The sequence below is a fragment of the Gymnoscopelus braueri genome (assembly GCF_963280865.1).
Source record: "Gymnoscopelus braueri genome assembly, chromosome: 11".
NCBI classification, from domain to species: domain Eukaryota; kingdom Metazoa; phylum Chordata; class Actinopteri; order Myctophiformes; family Myctophidae; genus Gymnoscopelus; species Gymnoscopelus braueri.
In genome coordinates this window covers 9,648,514-9,667,223 of record NC_137613.1, presented here as the reverse complement: position 1 = coordinate 9,667,223, position 18,710 = coordinate 9,648,514, and the positions used below count along the sequence as shown (strand labels likewise).

The 18,710-nt window shown below is 40.4% G+C and overlaps 1 protein-coding gene across 2 annotated transcripts in view; it reads right to left on the bottom strand.

The window, feature by feature from the left end:
- Positions 1 to 18,710, bottom strand: part of LOC308094690 (uncharacterized protein) — a 52,164-nt gene that overhangs the window by 17,366 nt on the left and 16,088 nt on the right. Inside the window, exons 5-26 of one of the 2 annotated variants that reach the window (XM_080441462.1) lie at positions 18,462 to 18,515; positions 17,168 to 17,298; positions 16,950 to 17,075; positions 16,206 to 16,263; positions 15,420 to 15,467; positions 15,165 to 15,233; positions 14,355 to 14,494; positions 13,278 to 13,400; positions 11,116 to 11,176; positions 10,913 to 10,993; positions 8,453 to 8,626; positions 6,949 to 7,035; positions 6,672 to 6,709; positions 6,497 to 6,565; positions 5,467 to 5,494; positions 4,714 to 4,740; positions 4,477 to 4,542; positions 3,976 to 4,115; positions 2,732 to 2,851; positions 1,700 to 1,817; positions 907 to 963; positions 183 to 316 (exon numbers count right to left, since the gene is read on the bottom strand). In XM_080441462.1, the coding sequence (XP_080297588.1) occupies positions 183 to 316; positions 907 to 963; positions 1,700 to 1,817; positions 2,732 to 2,851; positions 3,976 to 4,115; positions 4,477 to 4,542; positions 4,714 to 4,740; positions 5,467 to 5,494; positions 6,497 to 6,565; positions 6,672 to 6,709; positions 6,949 to 7,035; positions 8,453 to 8,626; positions 10,913 to 10,993; positions 11,116 to 11,176; positions 13,278 to 13,400; positions 14,355 to 14,494; positions 15,165 to 15,233; positions 15,420 to 15,467; positions 16,206 to 16,263; positions 16,950 to 17,075; positions 17,168 to 17,298; positions 18,462 to 18,515 (1,949 nt within the window). The remainder of the gene's footprint in view (positions 1 to 182; positions 317 to 906; positions 964 to 1,699; positions 1,818 to 2,731; positions 2,852 to 3,975; positions 4,116 to 4,476; positions 4,543 to 4,713; positions 4,741 to 5,466; positions 5,495 to 6,496; positions 6,566 to 6,671; positions 6,710 to 6,948; positions 7,036 to 8,452; positions 8,627 to 10,912; positions 10,994 to 11,115; positions 11,177 to 13,277; positions 13,401 to 14,354; positions 14,495 to 15,164; positions 15,234 to 15,419; positions 15,468 to 16,205; positions 16,264 to 16,949; positions 17,076 to 17,167; positions 17,299 to 18,461; positions 18,516 to 18,710) is intronic. The other variant, XM_080441463.1, reaches the window with a different exon arrangement.

Sequence of the window (18,710 nt, the reverse complement as noted above, 5' to 3'; positions counted from 1 at the left end):
CTGGTTTATTAAAGGACATACATGCATCATGTATGCATGCATGCATACATACATACATGCATACATGCATACATGCATACAGTACATGCATACATACATGCATACATGCACACATGCACACATGCATACATACATAGCACCTCTAGCACCATTTGTTACAAAAGCGATGTGTATGTACTCACCAGAAACGCTTTGACGTGTTCAAAACTGAATACGTGGCAGGAGAATTCAACTTCTTTCAGGTTCCTCTCACAGAGTAAACACAAGGATCTCCATGGTTCCATGGCAGATTTAAACCGAAATATAAACTCCAGACCTGGTATAGAAAGAGCACATGTACCACAACAATTAGACAATTAAGTCCTCCAGTCTAGACGATGCCAGGTTTTACCCTGATCGGTCCAGCGGTGTCTGATGGTGTCAAATTGTAATCACCCACTGAGGGGGCTCAAAGTCCAACACAAAGTCAAAGCCAACACAATTCCACCCATAGGCGGTCACACAAATGCAACCATTTGTTTTTGATGCACAATATGTGCTTGTGCATCAAGGGTTTAACAGGGTTTTCATACTCCATACCGTTTACATTCATACAATTGTGGGTGGAGCCTATCATATCATGAACACAGCATCCAATCATCCCCATATTTCAATTGCATGTTGAGGGGTGTCTTTGGAGGAAACCGCCTCCAAAAAAAATGTGTTTACTTCTGGCCATAAGGGGCGCAAATGTGAACAGTTGCACCTTCTGTCGTACAACCTCTACCCACACCTCTCACCACAGTTTCCTCCAGCCTGGCGGAGGAGACCTGCACACTTTTATAGTTAGAATTACTGTATAATGATGGCTATAGTGATAGTGCTCGTTGTCTACAGCCCCATTAGAGTGATTGCAGGGGTACTCACCCAGCTGAGGATATGTGAGGCTGCTTTGCAGCTCATCAAGTGTGACCATCTTTGGAACTATGCGCACACACACACACACACACACACACACACACACACACACACACACACACACACACACACACACACACACACACACACACACACACACACACACACACACACACACACACACACACACACACACACACACACACACACACACACACACAGAACATTTCACAATAGAACAAAAACCATTATTTAGATAATGAACGGGAGGCAAGCGCACAACATTGTTACAGTAAAATCACCAGTGGTGGAAGAAGTACTCAGATATTTTACTTAAGTAAAAGTAGCAATACCACAATATAAAAATACAAGTAAAAGGCCTGTGAAATGTAAAAGTACAAAATATTGGCATTAAAATATACTTAAAGTACCAAAAGTAAAAGTACTAAAATGTTTGAAAATAAGCAGATCTACAAGCTCAAAACGCGTCGCTATGCGACGCATTGTGATCTTGTAGATTGGCTATTTTCAAATAGCCTAGGTATAAAATAGGGCTAAAGTGGTTAATGTATGGTTTATAGTATAATCATTCATATCTGCAAAGTAACTAGTAACTAAAGTTTTCAAATAATTGTAGTGGAGTAAACGTACAATAATTGCCTCTGAGATGTAGTGGAGTAGAAGTAGAAGTATTGAAAATTGGAAATACTCCAGTAAAGTAAAACATAATCTCAAATTGTACGTAAGTACAGGTACTTGAGTAAATGTTCTTAGTTACTTTACACCACCGAAAATCACTAACCTTCAGACGCCCAGTCAAAGCTGAAGTGCTCATCAAGCTTCTTGCAAACTGTCAGAAAACCGTGAGAACCATTGCGTCTGAGCAGCTGCAAGATCATCCAGCTTGGGAGATCAATTATCTGAATGAACGAATGAACGAATGAATGAATGAATGAATGAATGAATGAACGAATGAACGAATGAACGAATGAACGAATGAACGAATGAACGAATGAACAAACAAACAAACTAGAGAAGTGTGCTGGTCTCTGCCCCGCCCGGGTTGCCTTCCCATGGCCCACAAACTTTGGAAGTCAGTCGCAGTGTTGAGACGCAGTGTTGACTAAAACTATGACGAAAAATATTCGTCGACTACCTTTTTTCACTGACGAAAACTAAATGAAAACTAAATGAAAACTAAGCTATGATGACTAAAACTAAGCCTAAATATATTGACAATTTCGTCAACAAATAAAAACTAGACTAAAATGTTAGGGAGTCTCTAGTGGAGAAGAGATCCAGTAGAACTAAAAGACAAGTGTTTTATGTTTGGTTGCGCTCGGGTGTTGTGCTCTGAAAATAGCTGATCTACGGGCTCACAACGCGTCGCGCTGCATTACGACGCCATCAAGGCACCGCCAAAATACATTTTAGTCGACTAAATCAACTGTAGATTTAGTCGACTATAATCTTATGATTTTTAGTCGACTAAAACTAGACTAACAGTAAAACATTTCAGATGACTAAAATATAATGAATGATTTTATTCAAAAGACTTAAAACTAAATCAAAATCAACACTAGTCGAAGCCAATCGGAATGGAATCCCAAAAATCTCACTGATACATCTTTTATTTTATTGCACAACCTACAGTTGAAAAGTTACGCGCCAAAGTGTCCCGCCGTCATAATGCCACCATGAGGCCAAGAAAGTTTCACTCCAAATCGGTCCAACGGTGCCGGAGATTAGCTTGCTCATGGAAGGACACATGAGCAAAATCACACATGTTTGAAATCTTCAAAGCATGTGGAATCCAAAAATCGATGGCATTTACCTTGAGTATCATGTGATCAGGTCCCTGAGCGTTCTCCTCTTCCCAGGCCAATGATGTTAGGTCCTCCTCACACTCTTTTGCCTTCCAGGCAAATCGTATTAGTGCAGGATTTTGGTGCAACTATAGAGCACAAATTCAATCAAAGAGAGAACATTAAAAAAGCCCCATGGTGTCATTTCCCCACTATGACAGCGTATGAAATAGCCATCCGTGCTCAGTTTGTGGTACAGAGAAAGTCCCAGTGACTTTTTTGGGGGTTATCCTTTCAGCCCAAGTGTTTTATTGTACCTCTGTACTGTTTAAATGTTTTATTAATAAAGTGTTCAATCCATCAATAGAAGAGAAACACTGGCCAGTTGAATGAGACCATCATATCGTATGACCTTGTCCCCGACTCAAGTTTCCAATTAAAAGTACTGAAAAATGGGCTGCTTAGTGTCGCGGGTTCGACTCCCAATCCCGACGACCTTTGCTGCGTTTCACTCCCCATCTCTCTCTGCCCATTTCCTGTCTACAGTCCTACCTATAATAACAGGCAAAATAAATAATAAATATGTGCTATATATGCTCAGCCTACTTATTTAGAGAAAAGCTGTTTTCATCAATATCTTATATGGAAAGGAAGGAAGTTACATTTTTAAACAAAAAATACACAAACAAGCAATACACATTTGCTTGCCAAGAACTGTCCAACCCCTTTTCTCAGACCAGGTGAGTGGTAAATTAATAAAAAGGACTATGCCAACTCCAAACAGCCCCAAAGACACAATGCCAGACTGGTATATCTTTTCCTTTGTATACTGCATTACTATGTAATTAATGTGTTTTGTATTTGATGTGTTTGTTTTTAGCGCGCAGTACACGAGAAACAGAGCGTTATACACCTTTAATAAGTGGGCTGAACATATTGCGGGGGGGGGGGGGGGGACTCATAACTCCTTATAGGATCCGCCCCCTTCCCATATAGGATCCGCCTCCTTGCTCGCTCCTGCGGCGGCCCGGACATTTCTCGGCAGTGGACAGATTTTGGCATAGCTGGCCGGCTGGATGTCTGAATGCCTAACTTGGCGCATGATAAGGAAGGGACATTTTTTACTATTTCTGTACTATTTACTCAAAGAAGTGATGTTACACATGAGGTCCCTTTGATGCTTGCTAGTATCTCAAATCACAATTGTACTCAACTCAATGGATCAAAACGTACTGTACATGAAACCAAAATTGTTCAGGACCAAATGACTCACCAGAGTCTGTTTGATGTGTAGTGGATGATTCAGATGGGCTCTGAAGCTGGAGTCAGGGAAAAGATACCGGCAGACCAGGCATATGTAAAGAGGCTTGCAATAATGTCGGGTGCTGACGCACATCACAATATGAAGAAGACCTTGCCAAAAGAAAATGTTCCATTCATTATTATTCAAGGAAAATTGTCCATTGTGTTCGCAACTGTGCCAATGTAGTCAAGTCAATTTTATTTATAAAGCACATTTAAAAACAACCAAAGGCCGACCAAAGTGCTGTACATCAAGGTTAAAAACCACACAAAAAGCATCAAATACATACACATACAACTGCAAGCAAAAATACACAAAACAAAAACAAAACAAGAAGATCAACAATATATACAAAAAAAGCAATAATACAAAACCCATAGCAAAATGTAGTGGTAATGTAGCAAAACAAAATACCATATGTAGCTCTTGAATGGCATCACATATTATTCCATATAATGCAGCCCAACTCACCGATGACTGGTTTAGCCCGCGCTCTTCTGATGTACTGGAATTCGTTCGAGATTGAACTGTTGAACACTATGATGAAAGAAAGCATTAATTAAGCTTTACAGTTTACAGTGAAGGACAAAAGAATGACATCTGATTGAGAAAGCAGCATCTTTCAGAGCTCAGTTTGAAACACTCTCCACAGCATCTCTGATAACCCAACATAAAACTAGTTTAATAATAATAATAATAAAATCATACCTGTTTTCGAGGTTAGAGGTTCATCTGCTGTGATTGTAGAACAGAAGGTTAATATATATATATACATATATACAGTACATGTGGTTAACAACAGACCATGAGATCTGTATATAAATACCTCGAAAAAGTTAGTGACACCCACAGCCACGAAACTAGAGGGAGCGTAAACAACAATCTGGTACCACCCACCCATAAAACAAACATGGGCAAATTCTCCTTCTATAGCACAGCCACCAAGGAATGGAATAGTCTAACCCCATCCCTCAAAAAATGCAGTTCGCTGGGCTCATTCAAAACAGCCCTAAAAACTCATCTTTCTGGAGGCCGAAAGAGGAGGTAGTACCAGTTTCCCTGTAGACAGACGACCCCCCCCCCCCCTCCTATTTTTTGTACATATTTTGTATTTCCTCATGCATTTTTTGTATATAATCGTTATTTTTCCATGCTTCACCCCCCCCTTTTTTTTGTACATTTTTTTTTATTTTTTTTATTTTTTTCATGCTCCTTTTTTTGGTACATAGTTGTATTTTTTCTGTATTATCTGTATTTTCATGTTGATTTTTGAACTGTTTGGTTGCTACTATATATGTCTATGAAATTAATTCAAGGACCCCAACGGAAACAAGTCCGCAAGGACTTTTTTGGCCGGACCTTTTAGTCAAAAGCATTATAAATGTAACTGTGTTGTTTTACATTCTTTTGCCTAATAAAAATTTCAATCAATCAATCAAAAAAGATAACAGGGTATAGTACCTTGTCTCACAAAGATTGTCTTCATTTTCTGTGGACAGACAGACAGACAGACAGACAGACAGACAGACAGACAGACAGACAGACAGACAGACAGACAGACAGGTTTTTATTGTTGGGACACATTTCAGAAAGTTCTTGGCTAGTCACTTAACTCATTGGTTCTCAAAGTGTGGTCCGGGGACCCCCAGGGGTCCTTGGGGGGATACCAGGGGGTCAGCAAAATGTGTTAATAAACCGTCACAATCATTTTAACCCCATTATCCATATTTCATACTTATTCAAAAATAGCAGATATACAAGCTCATAGCGTGGCACCGAGTGTCGCATATGAGCTTGTAGATCTGCGATTCTTTTTTAAAGGCGAACATTTTTAACACAAATCTTTGCTTCTGGGGGTCCCTGGCACAAAATATTTTCAGGTGGGGGTCCGCGGCCACATACATATCAATTTGGGGGTCCTTGGCACGAAAAGGTTTGAGAACCACTGACTTAATTAACATTAATATTTGTGGCGGGAGAGAGCAGCAACATACTGTTTTTGCATGAATGCTATGTCTTCACAACTGCCTTTTATGTATTTTGTAAGTGAGACTAGGTGTCCTACTACTGTACTGTATATGCTAGACCAGGGGTCTTCAACGTTTTCAGGCCAAGGACCCCTTAGCTGAGAGATATGAAGCAGGGACCCCCTCTATATTGTGTACATTGCGTTTCAAATGTATAATTTTTTTTTACCTGGTCTGCTCTTTTTTCCCCTCTATATCTACACCTTTTTGCCAAAAATAGCAGATCTACAAGCTCACAACGCCTCGCGATGCTAGGGTTCAAGTGGTTAATGTAAAAAAAAAAAAATCATATCACACAAAGATTTGGCGGACCCCCTGTAGTAACTCTGAGGACCCCCTAGGGGTCCCGGACCCCCTGTTGAAGACCCCTGAGCTAGACTGTCTGGTACCTGTCTCACAGCTCTAGGTTCAAAACAGGGACCTGTTATTGTGACTGAAACATACTGTATTAAAATGTGTCTCACCTGCACGTGTTGCCATCCTTTCACGTGAGCAAAATATTGCTTTGCGGCCTCAAATTTAACATTGCAGACCTGATCGAGAGTCACAATAAATTCATATCAGCATCATCTTCAGCCCATTGAATTATTTGTCATTGTATGTCCAGATTATGGTGGTGAGAATAGAATTCATATTCACCTGGCAGCTCAGCATGCAAAACATGACTGGATGATTTGCTGTGCAACACAAAATAAGAAAGAAATATGAGTGTGCAGATGATAAAGCGCACACACACACACACACACACACACACACACACACACACACACACACACACACACACACACACACACACACACACACACACACACACACACACACACACACACACACACACACACACACACACACACACACACACACACACACACACACACACACACACACACACACACACACACACACACACACACACCTTCTTCCAGCTTGGCGACTGTAGTTGGAGGCTCTGTATTGGTGGGATGTTGTGCTGTCATTTCACCACCAGGGGGCTCAGCAGTAGCTTTAAAATGAGAAAAGCAAAACAAATCATGTTTTTAATTTAAACCCTTTAGACCTGATGCCGATTCTAAAAACGCCTTCTAAATCTTGACCTAAGTTTTCTGAAAAACTAAATGTTTTATTGAAATAAATTTAAAAAAATAGCGTTGCTATATACTGTAGCCTACAGCAACTACACCAAAAGGGGTTCCCGGATTGAAAGGTATAATAACGTATTGGTGTTCCAGGTCTAAATGGGTTAAATAATAATAGCTTATTATTCATCTACGTTATAGAAAGCTTCCAAAGAGCAGTCAGACAAAAAAATAAGCTGTCAGTTCAAAAACACTACTTCATTTCTACAGTGATTATAGGGTCCACGCACGCCAGACACTGACAGAGAGGTTTGCTGTGTGTTCCAATGAAGATAAGTTCACTGAAAGACAGAGCTGGCCCTAATGGTTAGACAGGCGAGCCAGTCGAAGGTTTGTCAGGTCAAATCCCAGGTGAGAAAATCTAGATTGTAAGAAGTGAAGCACCAAATGCTTCCCTCCTTACTTCCACAGCTGCCATCAAAGTGCTATCTGGGGATTTTAATATGACGGTGATATAGCTTAACCACACAAACCCGAGCGTCCCTATTCTGAGGTGAACATTCGGCAAAAATAGCAGATCTACAAGCTCACAGCATGTTGCGCTGCGAGGCGTTGTGAGCTTGTAGATCAGCTACTTTTGGCTAACAGATTTGGTGTAGGGGGGAAAGCTCCGGGAGCCCAGCCCAGGGGGACCCATGACAACTAAGAACTGTAGGGTTTAAGTGAAATGATCAACAAATGCATCTCTACCAGTTTGGTCATCATATCCACATTACCAATAACCAGTTCTCTGTTTTTTTGTTTGTTTGTTTTGTTATTCTCATTTGCTTGTCTGTTTGTTTGTGGTTGTTTGTTTTGCTGTATTACCTATGATAGTTATTCAAAGGTTAAAAGGGAAGGCACAATAAGCTAAGGCTTCAGCCTACACATTTTTGGTCTATGTTTTCAATGATAACAAATGAAGGCTTTGAATTTGCTTTTAATTACCAAAATAAAACTACTACTACTATAGTCTTCGCCAAAATATACAAAATATTGCGATATTTGATTTTGTCACTATCGCCCAGCCCCAGTCACAGCATGACTTGGAAATCTATAGGGCATTAACAGGTTCATTATGGAAGCTTAAGACCATTTAGGGGTAAACGGTATTAAAATGTATCAGTAGATACCACAGAGTGTCCACACAGTATTCTCCACCACCTGATCAAAACCAGGTGTATTTTAACTTCTGAACCGTACGGAGAAACACTGACCATTATATGCAACCATTTTATTTATTTACAGGTTGCACCAATTTTGGAACATAAAGCACTTTTTGTGAGATCATTGGATGGAACTTACATGTAGGTCCTGGACCTCCACTTCCTTGGGCTGGAGGGGCCGAGGTGGGACAATTCTTTACTTCACCTCCTTGGGCTGGAGGGGTCGAGGTGGGACAATTCTTTACTTCACCTCCTTGGGCTGGAGGGGTCGAGGTGGGACAATTCTTTACTTCACCTCCTTGGGCTGGAGTGGCTGAGGATGATTCATTCATAAAATAATAATTTATATCTGCAAAGTAACTAAAGTTTTCAAATAATTGTAATGGAGTAAAAGTACAATATTTGCCTCTGAGATGTAGTGGAGTAGAAGTAAAAGGACACACATACACACACACAGGGTGCACTCGAGTGGCATTTTTTTGTAACCAGTTTTTTTTTGTGGACTCTTATAGTGTCTTCTTCTTGTTGCCAAGGTCAACTTTGCCCCCACCCTCTACAATGGAAAATGATGCACCATCACCCAATTCTACTTTTCCTCTTGAACAAGTTGTTTGTCTCTCTCCCCCTCCCTCTTGACTCTCTCTTCTCTCTCCCCCTCTCCCCCTCTCTCTCTCTGATTTAAGCATTTCAAAATGACAATGTGTTGATTATTGACAATTACATTAACAATTAGTATGTACAAGCTTATTGTTCGAGGCTACTAAATCATCACACATGAAGGTGTTTGTTTCCAACTTTTCGTACTGTAAATGACCCTATATGCCTGTCCTTGCACCATGTACCCACAACTGTATCACTTCTTCAAATCTCCTACAGTTGGTACTTCCTCTATTGCCTAAACGAAGGGGGGTACAAGAACACTTACATCCTGTGTCACAGGATGTGTCACAGGATGTAAGTGTCACAAGATGTAAGTGCTCTGATCAGAACACACTTTGCCTTTTGCCGCGGCTCTGTTCATGAACAGACCTTTTCTTTAATAAACTTGTTTTGTACTTTGAGACTGTGTGCGTATTTTTCTTGTCAGGTTGTAGAATAATTGTTGTCAATGTCGTATCTGAGAACACATACTGTACATACAACATAGTCACACAGATAAGTACACATACACTCACACAAGGCCCCTCACACACACACACACCCCCCCCCCCCCACACCCACCCACACACACACACACACACACACACACACACACACACACACACACACACACACACACACACACACACACACACACACACACACACACACACACACACACACACACACACACACACACACACACACACACACACACACACACACACAGATCATTATTGCGGCTGCTGTTGTCTTTGCAAGTCAAGCCATGCTTCTGGAGGCTGCTGTTGGGGGGCCTAGTAACTCAGTCCCACTTACACCCCCCCTGTGACGCCCCTGCACACACACACACACACACACACACACACATATGTATACATTCCCCGACAGATTTACCATCACTCCCTAAACACACACACACACACACACACACACACACACACACACACACACACACACACACACACACACACACACACACACACACACACACACACACACACACACACACACACACACACACACACACACACACACACACACACACACACACACACACAGTATCTTATATAAGTTAGGACACACACATACATACACCCATTAAGAAGACAGATGGGACCTGGCAACATATGGCTTACATTAGTATACATACATGCACGACACATGCACGCACATACAGTCTTACTTCAGTGCCTTATAAGGATAAGTATCGCTATCCTCATCCATGTACTCCTGTCTAATACACACAAACTCACTCACTCATGGACGCGCCCCTCTACCACGCACGGACATCTGACCCCACACATATGTGGACAGTGGGAGCGCCTACATACACATACATGTATACCCGGGATATAAGTAGCTCAGATGAGACAATAGCCCCAGAGCCTTACCACGAGAACCTTCCTACGATGTACTAGAGAGAGAAACAGCCCGTCAGACTGACCATGTAAACTTATCTTCAATAAACCCTATCTTTAATGTTACAGTACCTACTTTTGCCTGACTGCCCGACTCATTTTACAGACACTATTCTTCTCCAAGGCCATACTTAAAGACACCACATCAACATGGACTTCCACCACACTGCCAATTGTACTGAAACAACATGTTTTTAGAAGACATTTGTAGAATACCAAAGATTTGAGTTAAACATTTTCGCTTTAAAAAACGAATATATTCAAAGATTTGCACAAATTTTCACGATAAAAATAAAACTAGCAGATCTACAAGCTCATAGCGCGGCGCTATGTTTTTCCCGGAAATTAACGCCCTACTTGATCATACTACAGCGTCACACGAAAGCATCAAAAGTAGCAGATCCACAAGCTCGAAACTTGATACTTTTGAATTTGCATCCTGAAAAGTAACAGTTTTGGACATAATGAGGTTGGTTTTGGACATACTGATATGTCATGTTTTCCCCCGACACTTTTCATTCCTTCAGTCTAATACTTACCCAGCTTGACTCCTGGTGTGATGCTAGTTATCACGCTGCTCTCCTTGTGTATGTTCCTCAAGTATTCCAGCATCTCCAGGGCTAAAAGTTGTTGGTGGATAAAAGTAGAGACATAACGGTTTTATAATTTAAAAAAATGGTCAAAGCAGGAATAATAATGGGAATACCGTTTCTGACTCTGGAACAAAAAAATGAAAACTTACCCTTTACATAGGAAGCCCCTTCCAATGATGAGAACAGCAAAGCAGGCAGCAGGACCACTTGCTATAAAAGAAGGCCTTAAAATTATGACAAGTCAAGCCCCGGTCAGACAACAGCACCAGACACATCAGAAGTGTTGGCTTTCCCGCTCACTTCCATTCTATGAGAAGAACGGGGTGAAGCGTCGAGCTCGTTGCGTCGCGTTGTAGGGCGTGAAATGTCGGGTTCAACGTTGATGAACCTTGACCGCGCGCCAACCAATGGGACAGGCGTTGACCGCACTTGGCAGCCATTCCGCTTGTAGTTCTCTTTCAGCAAGTCAAACAAACTACGCACCACGACTATGCGTGCACCTCATGGTACCACAACACCACAAAGGCCTTAAAAACAAGGCTCCAGACATCCCAAAACAAACTGGTAAGGCTACTTCTTGGCCTTAAATCTACGACTCATCTAACCCATCAACAGGGTTGAGGACGGAGTACAGCAACTTGCAATGGGCCTGGTCTACAAGATACACTACACCACAAAGACACCCATGTACCTGTCAAAGTACAAAACGTAAATGAAGTTCACAATCACAAGGTAGCTCCACTGATCACGTTCAACCCAGATTTTAACAAGGGTTTGAATTTGTTCTCCTGCTATGCCACAAAAATGTGGAATAACCTACCAAGAGCCATGAAGGAATCTAAAACCCTACTCTCCTTCAAAACCGCTCCAAAAGAGTTCCTACAGGTGGCTGCAATTCGAAACTGGCCCCTGTAAATGTGAAAGCCTAGCCCCCCCCCTCGAACTGTTTACTGTACATTGTGGAAAGCCGGGGCCCGGACCCAGCTACTGGCATGATCCCTCGCACCTTGTCCACCTACCAAGACCCAAGCTTTGTGATGAAATATGCTGATGTTGTGCCTGCTAAAATGATATTTTATCAACTTATATCCATGTGCTGCTAAATGATATTTTATCAAAGTATATCCATGTGATGCAGAATGTAGTTTCCCTGAAAGAATATTACCATGAATGCTTGTGTTAAGCATAGTCTCGTCAAGGGTGACAGAGAGTTCACCCAGTCTGGTAAACTCTTTCACTCTGTTACAGTTCCCTAAAAACACTTAAGGAACTGATTCAGGCCCTACATGTGTCTTCCCTTTCTGTACATCCAAGTATGGTAAAGAGTACATGTTGTCTCCTAAAGGAGGGTACCATTGTTGTACACAGATATGACACGACGGACTATAGTATATATGCATTCTCCCGAGATAGTTTGGGGCTCTCTTGCAATTTTTGCTGAAGACCTGTATTGTGTTTTGACAACTTTCTGAACTTGAAGTTCTATCTGTCTCTACTCAGTATTTGACTTTATCTTTCTTTGAGACTCAGGTCTCTATCTTTGCTTGTAACCTCATTTCCTAATAAATACCTCTTTTTGTTATAACTTTTATAACTTCGTCAGTACCTGCATTTTAGCATTTTTTTTCTGTTTTCAAATTGTTTTTATGATGTTCTGCATAGTAGTGTATATCTGTCTGTCATTAAATGTCTCTATGAATTGAGTACAAAGGACCCCAATGGAAACAAACCATAGGCTTTCTTGGGTTTTAAATCCTCTTAGCTGACCTTGTATTGAACTGTACTGTCCTGTGCTTTTTTTTGGGCAAACTGCTAATAAAGTATTCAATCAATCAATAAATCAATCAATCAAAAAGCAGAAAACCAGCACCATAGCCGCGGGAAGTAGGGGTGCCTAGGGGGCTGCAGCACCTCCTGAAAATAATTATGAAAAAAATAATATTTTAAAACATAATAATATTTTTTTTTGCATAATGTACCTGTTATTGTTGGTCGTTATTTGGGGGGGATTTAGTGCAATATGTGTTCTGGAACCGAATGAACCGAATTAAAGTAACACAAAACCCCCCAAAAAAGTAACAAACCCCCCAAAAAAAAACGCAAATGTTCGCGCGCGACCCTTAACCTAAAACGTCTTCCCGTGGCCCTGACCAGCCCCGGCAAGGTTACATGGGAAACGGATACGTTTGTTGGATAGGCTTGCATTTCAGACGAGTTGACTACGACACGTCTGACACAGTTGTCTGACCGTATACTGTTGCTTCACAAGCACAAACACAGCCTCTCTCATGGATAATGATTACTTGATCACCTTCATATCGGTGATGGTCGTTCCATGGATTTCTTCCATCTGTTTGGCTAAATCCTGCATCATGTGGTGAAACGTGGAAGTGTAATAGTAGCGGCCGGGCAGAGTAGAGGGATGCCATGCATTCTGGAAAACACAAAACAACACGGAAGTGACCTTTAGTAGCCACTTAATCAACAGTCGTCCATGGCCTTAATCCATTACGACCGGGAACGCATCTGTGTAATTTTTTTTATTTCTTTGGCTATTCAAATATAGCAGATATACAAGCTCATTGCGCGGCACCGAGTGCCACGCTACGAGCTTGTAGATCTGCTATGTTTTTGAAAAATATATATATTCAAATATTTGCACAAATGTTAAAGATTTTTCAAAAATAGCAGATCTACAAGTTCATAGCGTGGCACTCGGTTAAAAACTACAGCAGAAGCAACATATCTGCAAGCTAAGCAAATTAATAGCTGCAATGTTTAACCTGAACTGAAAACCAAACTACTAAATCAGCGTTGGGTTTCATCCCCCTTTAACCACTAATATAGCCCTGTATATTTCATTGTACAATTAAGAGCCAATTAATCTACAAGCTCGCAACGCATCGATGCAGCATGAGTACCGACTCGCTTTCTTTCCATTAGTCATCATGATGACTTTGCGTACAGCCCTTAGTGACAGACTTTAGGTACAATTTCACACAATTCATTTCAGGATGCCCTATACCTATTAGCTATTCCTGGGTTATCTTAACCAACACTATTGTTTAGGTTCACCTCTCTTATTATTTATCAAGCAATCCAAAAACGTTGGCACACTACTCCTGCCACAGTTCTGGCCGCAACCACGACTTTCCTTCAAGGCAACCACACCGTTCTAGTTCCTTTATCTTACTTTACCCTAACCTTCCATAATAAAACCATGTAACTGATATACTAATTCATTGTAACATGTGAGTTGAGCAACAGTTGACACGCTTCCCCTTTTTGAGATTCTCACTTGCCCTTTTTGTGGTATTTCTCTATCTTAAGCAAGGAAGCTTAACGGAGTGTTTCCATTTTTATGCAGCAGTGTGTCATAGCAAATTACAATGTAGCAGCGGATGTGATCAAAGCCGAGGAGATGGTTGATGATCTTGTGGTCGGTTAGAGTGAGTTTGCAGACGGTGCAGAGATATAACCGTCTGCCAGTCTGCTCCTCACTGCTGCATTCCACCAGGTGCTCAAGACCTGCAGGGATGAAAAAGGTGCAACAGATATATAATAACAAGCAGCAAGTGGTTCAACTCTGGTTCTTGGGACACAATTTTAAATTCTACTAGTTAGTTACAGTAGCTGCATTCACTTAAAGGGGTAGTTCACCCCCAAAATAACTTTTTTTCTATTGATTACTCACCCCATGGAGCCTTGAATTCATGGATATTTTTTTGTTTTTGTCGCATTCCTTCCTTTATTATTTGATTATAATAAATGTGTCCCCATTGATTCCAGTAGGAGACAAAAATGCATTTGTGTCTCCTACCGGAATCAATGGGGACAAATTTATTAAAATCAAATTATTGGCTTAGGAATGTGACAAAAACTAAAAAATATCTATGAATTCAAGGCTCCAGGTGGTGAGGAATCAATAGAAAAAAAGTTATTTTGGGGGTGAACTACCCCTTTAAGTGAATGCAGCTACTAAAAGTCCCTCATAGATGGATCAACAGAGAAGAGTGTGTGTGTGTGTGTGTGTGTGTGTGTGTGTGTGTGTGTGTGTGTGTGTGTGTGTGTGTGTGTGTGTGTGTGTGTGTGTGTGTGTGTGTGTGTGTGCGCGCGCGCATTTATTCATAAAAGAACAAACTACTTATGTACACGTTTCCTGCATCATGAGGTATTATTCTGAGATGCAACCACTGACCTAGAAGAGGATGCTTCCTGTTGGCGGTTTCCAGGTATGTCTGTATAGTCATCTGTTTTGGTCTCGCAGCTGTGGGGATAGATGGATCACATACATATACTGTGTACAGTATATACTGTACATATATGTGGATAGATGGATCACAAATATTGGAACACAAGGCCGTTGTTTTGATGACACAATGTATGAAGAAGGATCTCTTACTGAAGGGTTTCAATCAAACTGCATAAATAATGAGGAAGCTCATCAACTGACCTGTGGTCTGCTTCAGAAGGTTGTCATTTTCACCCAGAGTGGCCATTGCTGTCAAAAGAGTGAGGAGAATCATGACTTCATTTGTACTGCTCAAGAGTTCAAGTGATAGTCTTTAAACCATTCAATCAGGGAACGCATACTGTGTCATTTTAGATTTCTTTGGCGATTCAAAAATAGCAGACATACAAGCTCGTAGCCCGGCACCGAGTGCCGCGCTACGAGCTTGTAGATCTGCTATTTTTGAAAAATCGTGAAAACGTGCCCAAACCTTTGAATATATATATATTTTGAAAGCGAACATTTGTAACTCAAATCTTTGCTTCTGGGGGGATTCTACAAATCCTAAATCCGTTTTCTGAAAAACGCACGTATGATGCTTTTTAATATCAGTGGTTCTCAAACTTTTTCATGTCAAGGACCACCCAAAATGATGTGTATTTGGCCGCCGACCTCAAAATATTTTTTCCAGGAACCCCCCAGAACCAAAGATTTGAGTTACAAATGTTGCTATTTTTGAATAGCCCAAAGTATAAAATATGGTTAAAGTGGTCACACAGATGTGTTCCCGGTTTAAATAGGTTAATATTGAAATATAAAAAGAAAAATCATATTTGACTATTTGTCTCGCCTGCATTGTGGTAGAAATTCATAATTATGTTCTTCTTAGCCAGTGGATAACTGGAGTGGAAATCTATGATCTGCGTTCCATAAACAACTTAAGGTGTTGTCAATCTAACAGGCGATCTTCAGGATTAACATTAACATTCTAAATAAACGTTATCGTACCTTTGACATAACTGTTGCCTCTCACTGTTTCAAACAAATCTGGAGGCAAGTCCAGAACCTGCACACAGAAAAGATGGAATAAAACAAGCTCATGTTGAAACTTGAAAGCATCAACCATCCTGTTCCTTCTTGTTACAACATATTGATTTCCCAGACAAAAATGTAAAAGTGGTCATTTATCACGATCGCAATTCTGATCAAATTCAAGCGCTCCGCGCATGCCAGCCAGTGGTGGGAAAAGTACTCAAATGTTTTACTTAAGTAAAAGTATTAGTACCGCAATGTAGAAATACTCTGTTACAAGTAAAAGGCCTGTGTTCAAAATGTTACTTGAGTAAAAGTACAAAAGTATTGGCATCAAAATATACTTAAAGTACCAAAAAGTACTAAGATGTTTGAAAATAGCAGATCTACAAGCTCACAAAGCGTCGCGATGCAACGCGTTGTGAGCTTGTAGATCGGCTATTTTCAAATAGCCTAGGTATAAAATAGGGCTGAAGTGGTTAATGTATGTTTTACAATATAATAATTTATATCTGCAAAGTAACTAGAACTAAAGTTTTAAGTTTTCAAATAATTGTAGTGGAGTAAAAGTACAATATTTTCCTCTGAGATGTAGTGGAGTAAAAGTAACATTTTTGAAAATTGGAAATACTCCAGTAAAGTAAAAGTACCTCAAAATTGTACTTAAGTAGTACTTGAGTAAATGTACTCAGTTACTTTACACCACTGATGCCAACCGACCTGCAGCTTCCCAGTGTGTTGTTCCCAGTTCTTCTTGACGTTGCTGTGGGCCACAGGATCCACCATGGTGTGGATCTTTGAGCTGGGAATCCACGAGAATCTCAGCACGTCTGGGTTGGTGTAGTTCTGGGAAAATAGGAAAGATTAAATCTCAATTACAAAGAGCATTTATGCAAGCTGATGTGTATCTCTGTGTAAACCAGGTGGTCAACACTTACGTAGTAATTGCGAAGGTGCTCAGGGGAGTCGAGATGTTCACTTATGTCCGAGACTGGTTCCTCGCAGGCGTGACACAGGTAAAACAGCGAGCCATCCTCTGAACCAAAGCACAGTGTCACCAGAGACAAGCCTAGGAGGGAAGCAAATGCAGGAACAAAAAAACACATGCATGTGTATTAAAGGGATAGGTCACCCCCCTAAATGATCGATTAGTCACCCCATGGAGACTTGAATTCATGGATATTTTTTTGTTTTTGTCGCATTCCTAAGCCAATAATTTGATGACCGGCAGCAGTTCCATTATAGAGTCTCCTTGTGTCTCCTACCGAAACGGCTGCCTACCGGTCCGCTGGTCATCAAATACGCATGCTTCAGTTGAGTGAATCCGTACAGTCTGTGGTCTGTGGCTACCACCGCCCATTCTGGTCTAGATACAGTGAACTACTGTTGCATACCACTACTTTTCGCACATTGTGAACAACAGGCAACAGTTATGGTTTGATAATCAGCTTATTTTTCCCCAAACTCCTGTGCACAACTATACTGATCAACAACAAAATAACAGGATAAGATGTTTCAAAGCTTTAGCATCTCATCAGAATATTCCAAGTTCCTTAACCCGCTTTCTATCATAGCCAGGACAAGAACCTAACAGGGATATAACAAATGAGATGTTATCTACCAGAGTATAAAACAATAAATGACTATCCCAAATATGAAGGTGCAAGTTGGATGCTATAACATGCATACAGCACACACTTTAATAACCTAATAATGGATATTATAACACACATACACACTTCAATAACATAATAATGGATATTTCTATTACACACATACACACTTAACTAACCTAACAATGAATATTTCTATAACACACATACACACTTTACTAACCTAATTATGAACATTTCTATAACACACATACACACTTTACTAACCTAATAATCAATATTTCTATAACACACATACACACTTTACTAACCTAATTATGAATATTTCTATAACACACATACACACTTTACTAACCTAATAATGAATATTTCTATAACACACATACACACTTTACTAACCTAATAATGGATATTTCTATAACACACATACACACTTTACTAACCTAATTATGAATATTTCTATAACACACATACACACTTTACTAACCTAATAATGAATATTTCTATAGCACACATACACACTTTACTAACCTAATAATGAATATTTCTATAACACACATACACACTTTACTAACCTAATTATGAATATTTCTATAACACACATACACACTTTACTAACCTAATAATGGATATTTCGGGCGGTCTCCCAGAATGTCAATGTGATCCAAATAAACTAGAAGAGAGAGTCAGACATGGAGAAACATCAGCAATACACAATACTGTCCTTTAACAAGTTTGAATTCTACCAGTGATGTGGACATTGCGGTCGAACCTGACACACGCTGATAATCTGCCCCTTAACCCTTTAAGACCGGGAACGCATCTGTGTAATCTTTTGATTTCTTTGGCTATTCAAAAATAGCAGATC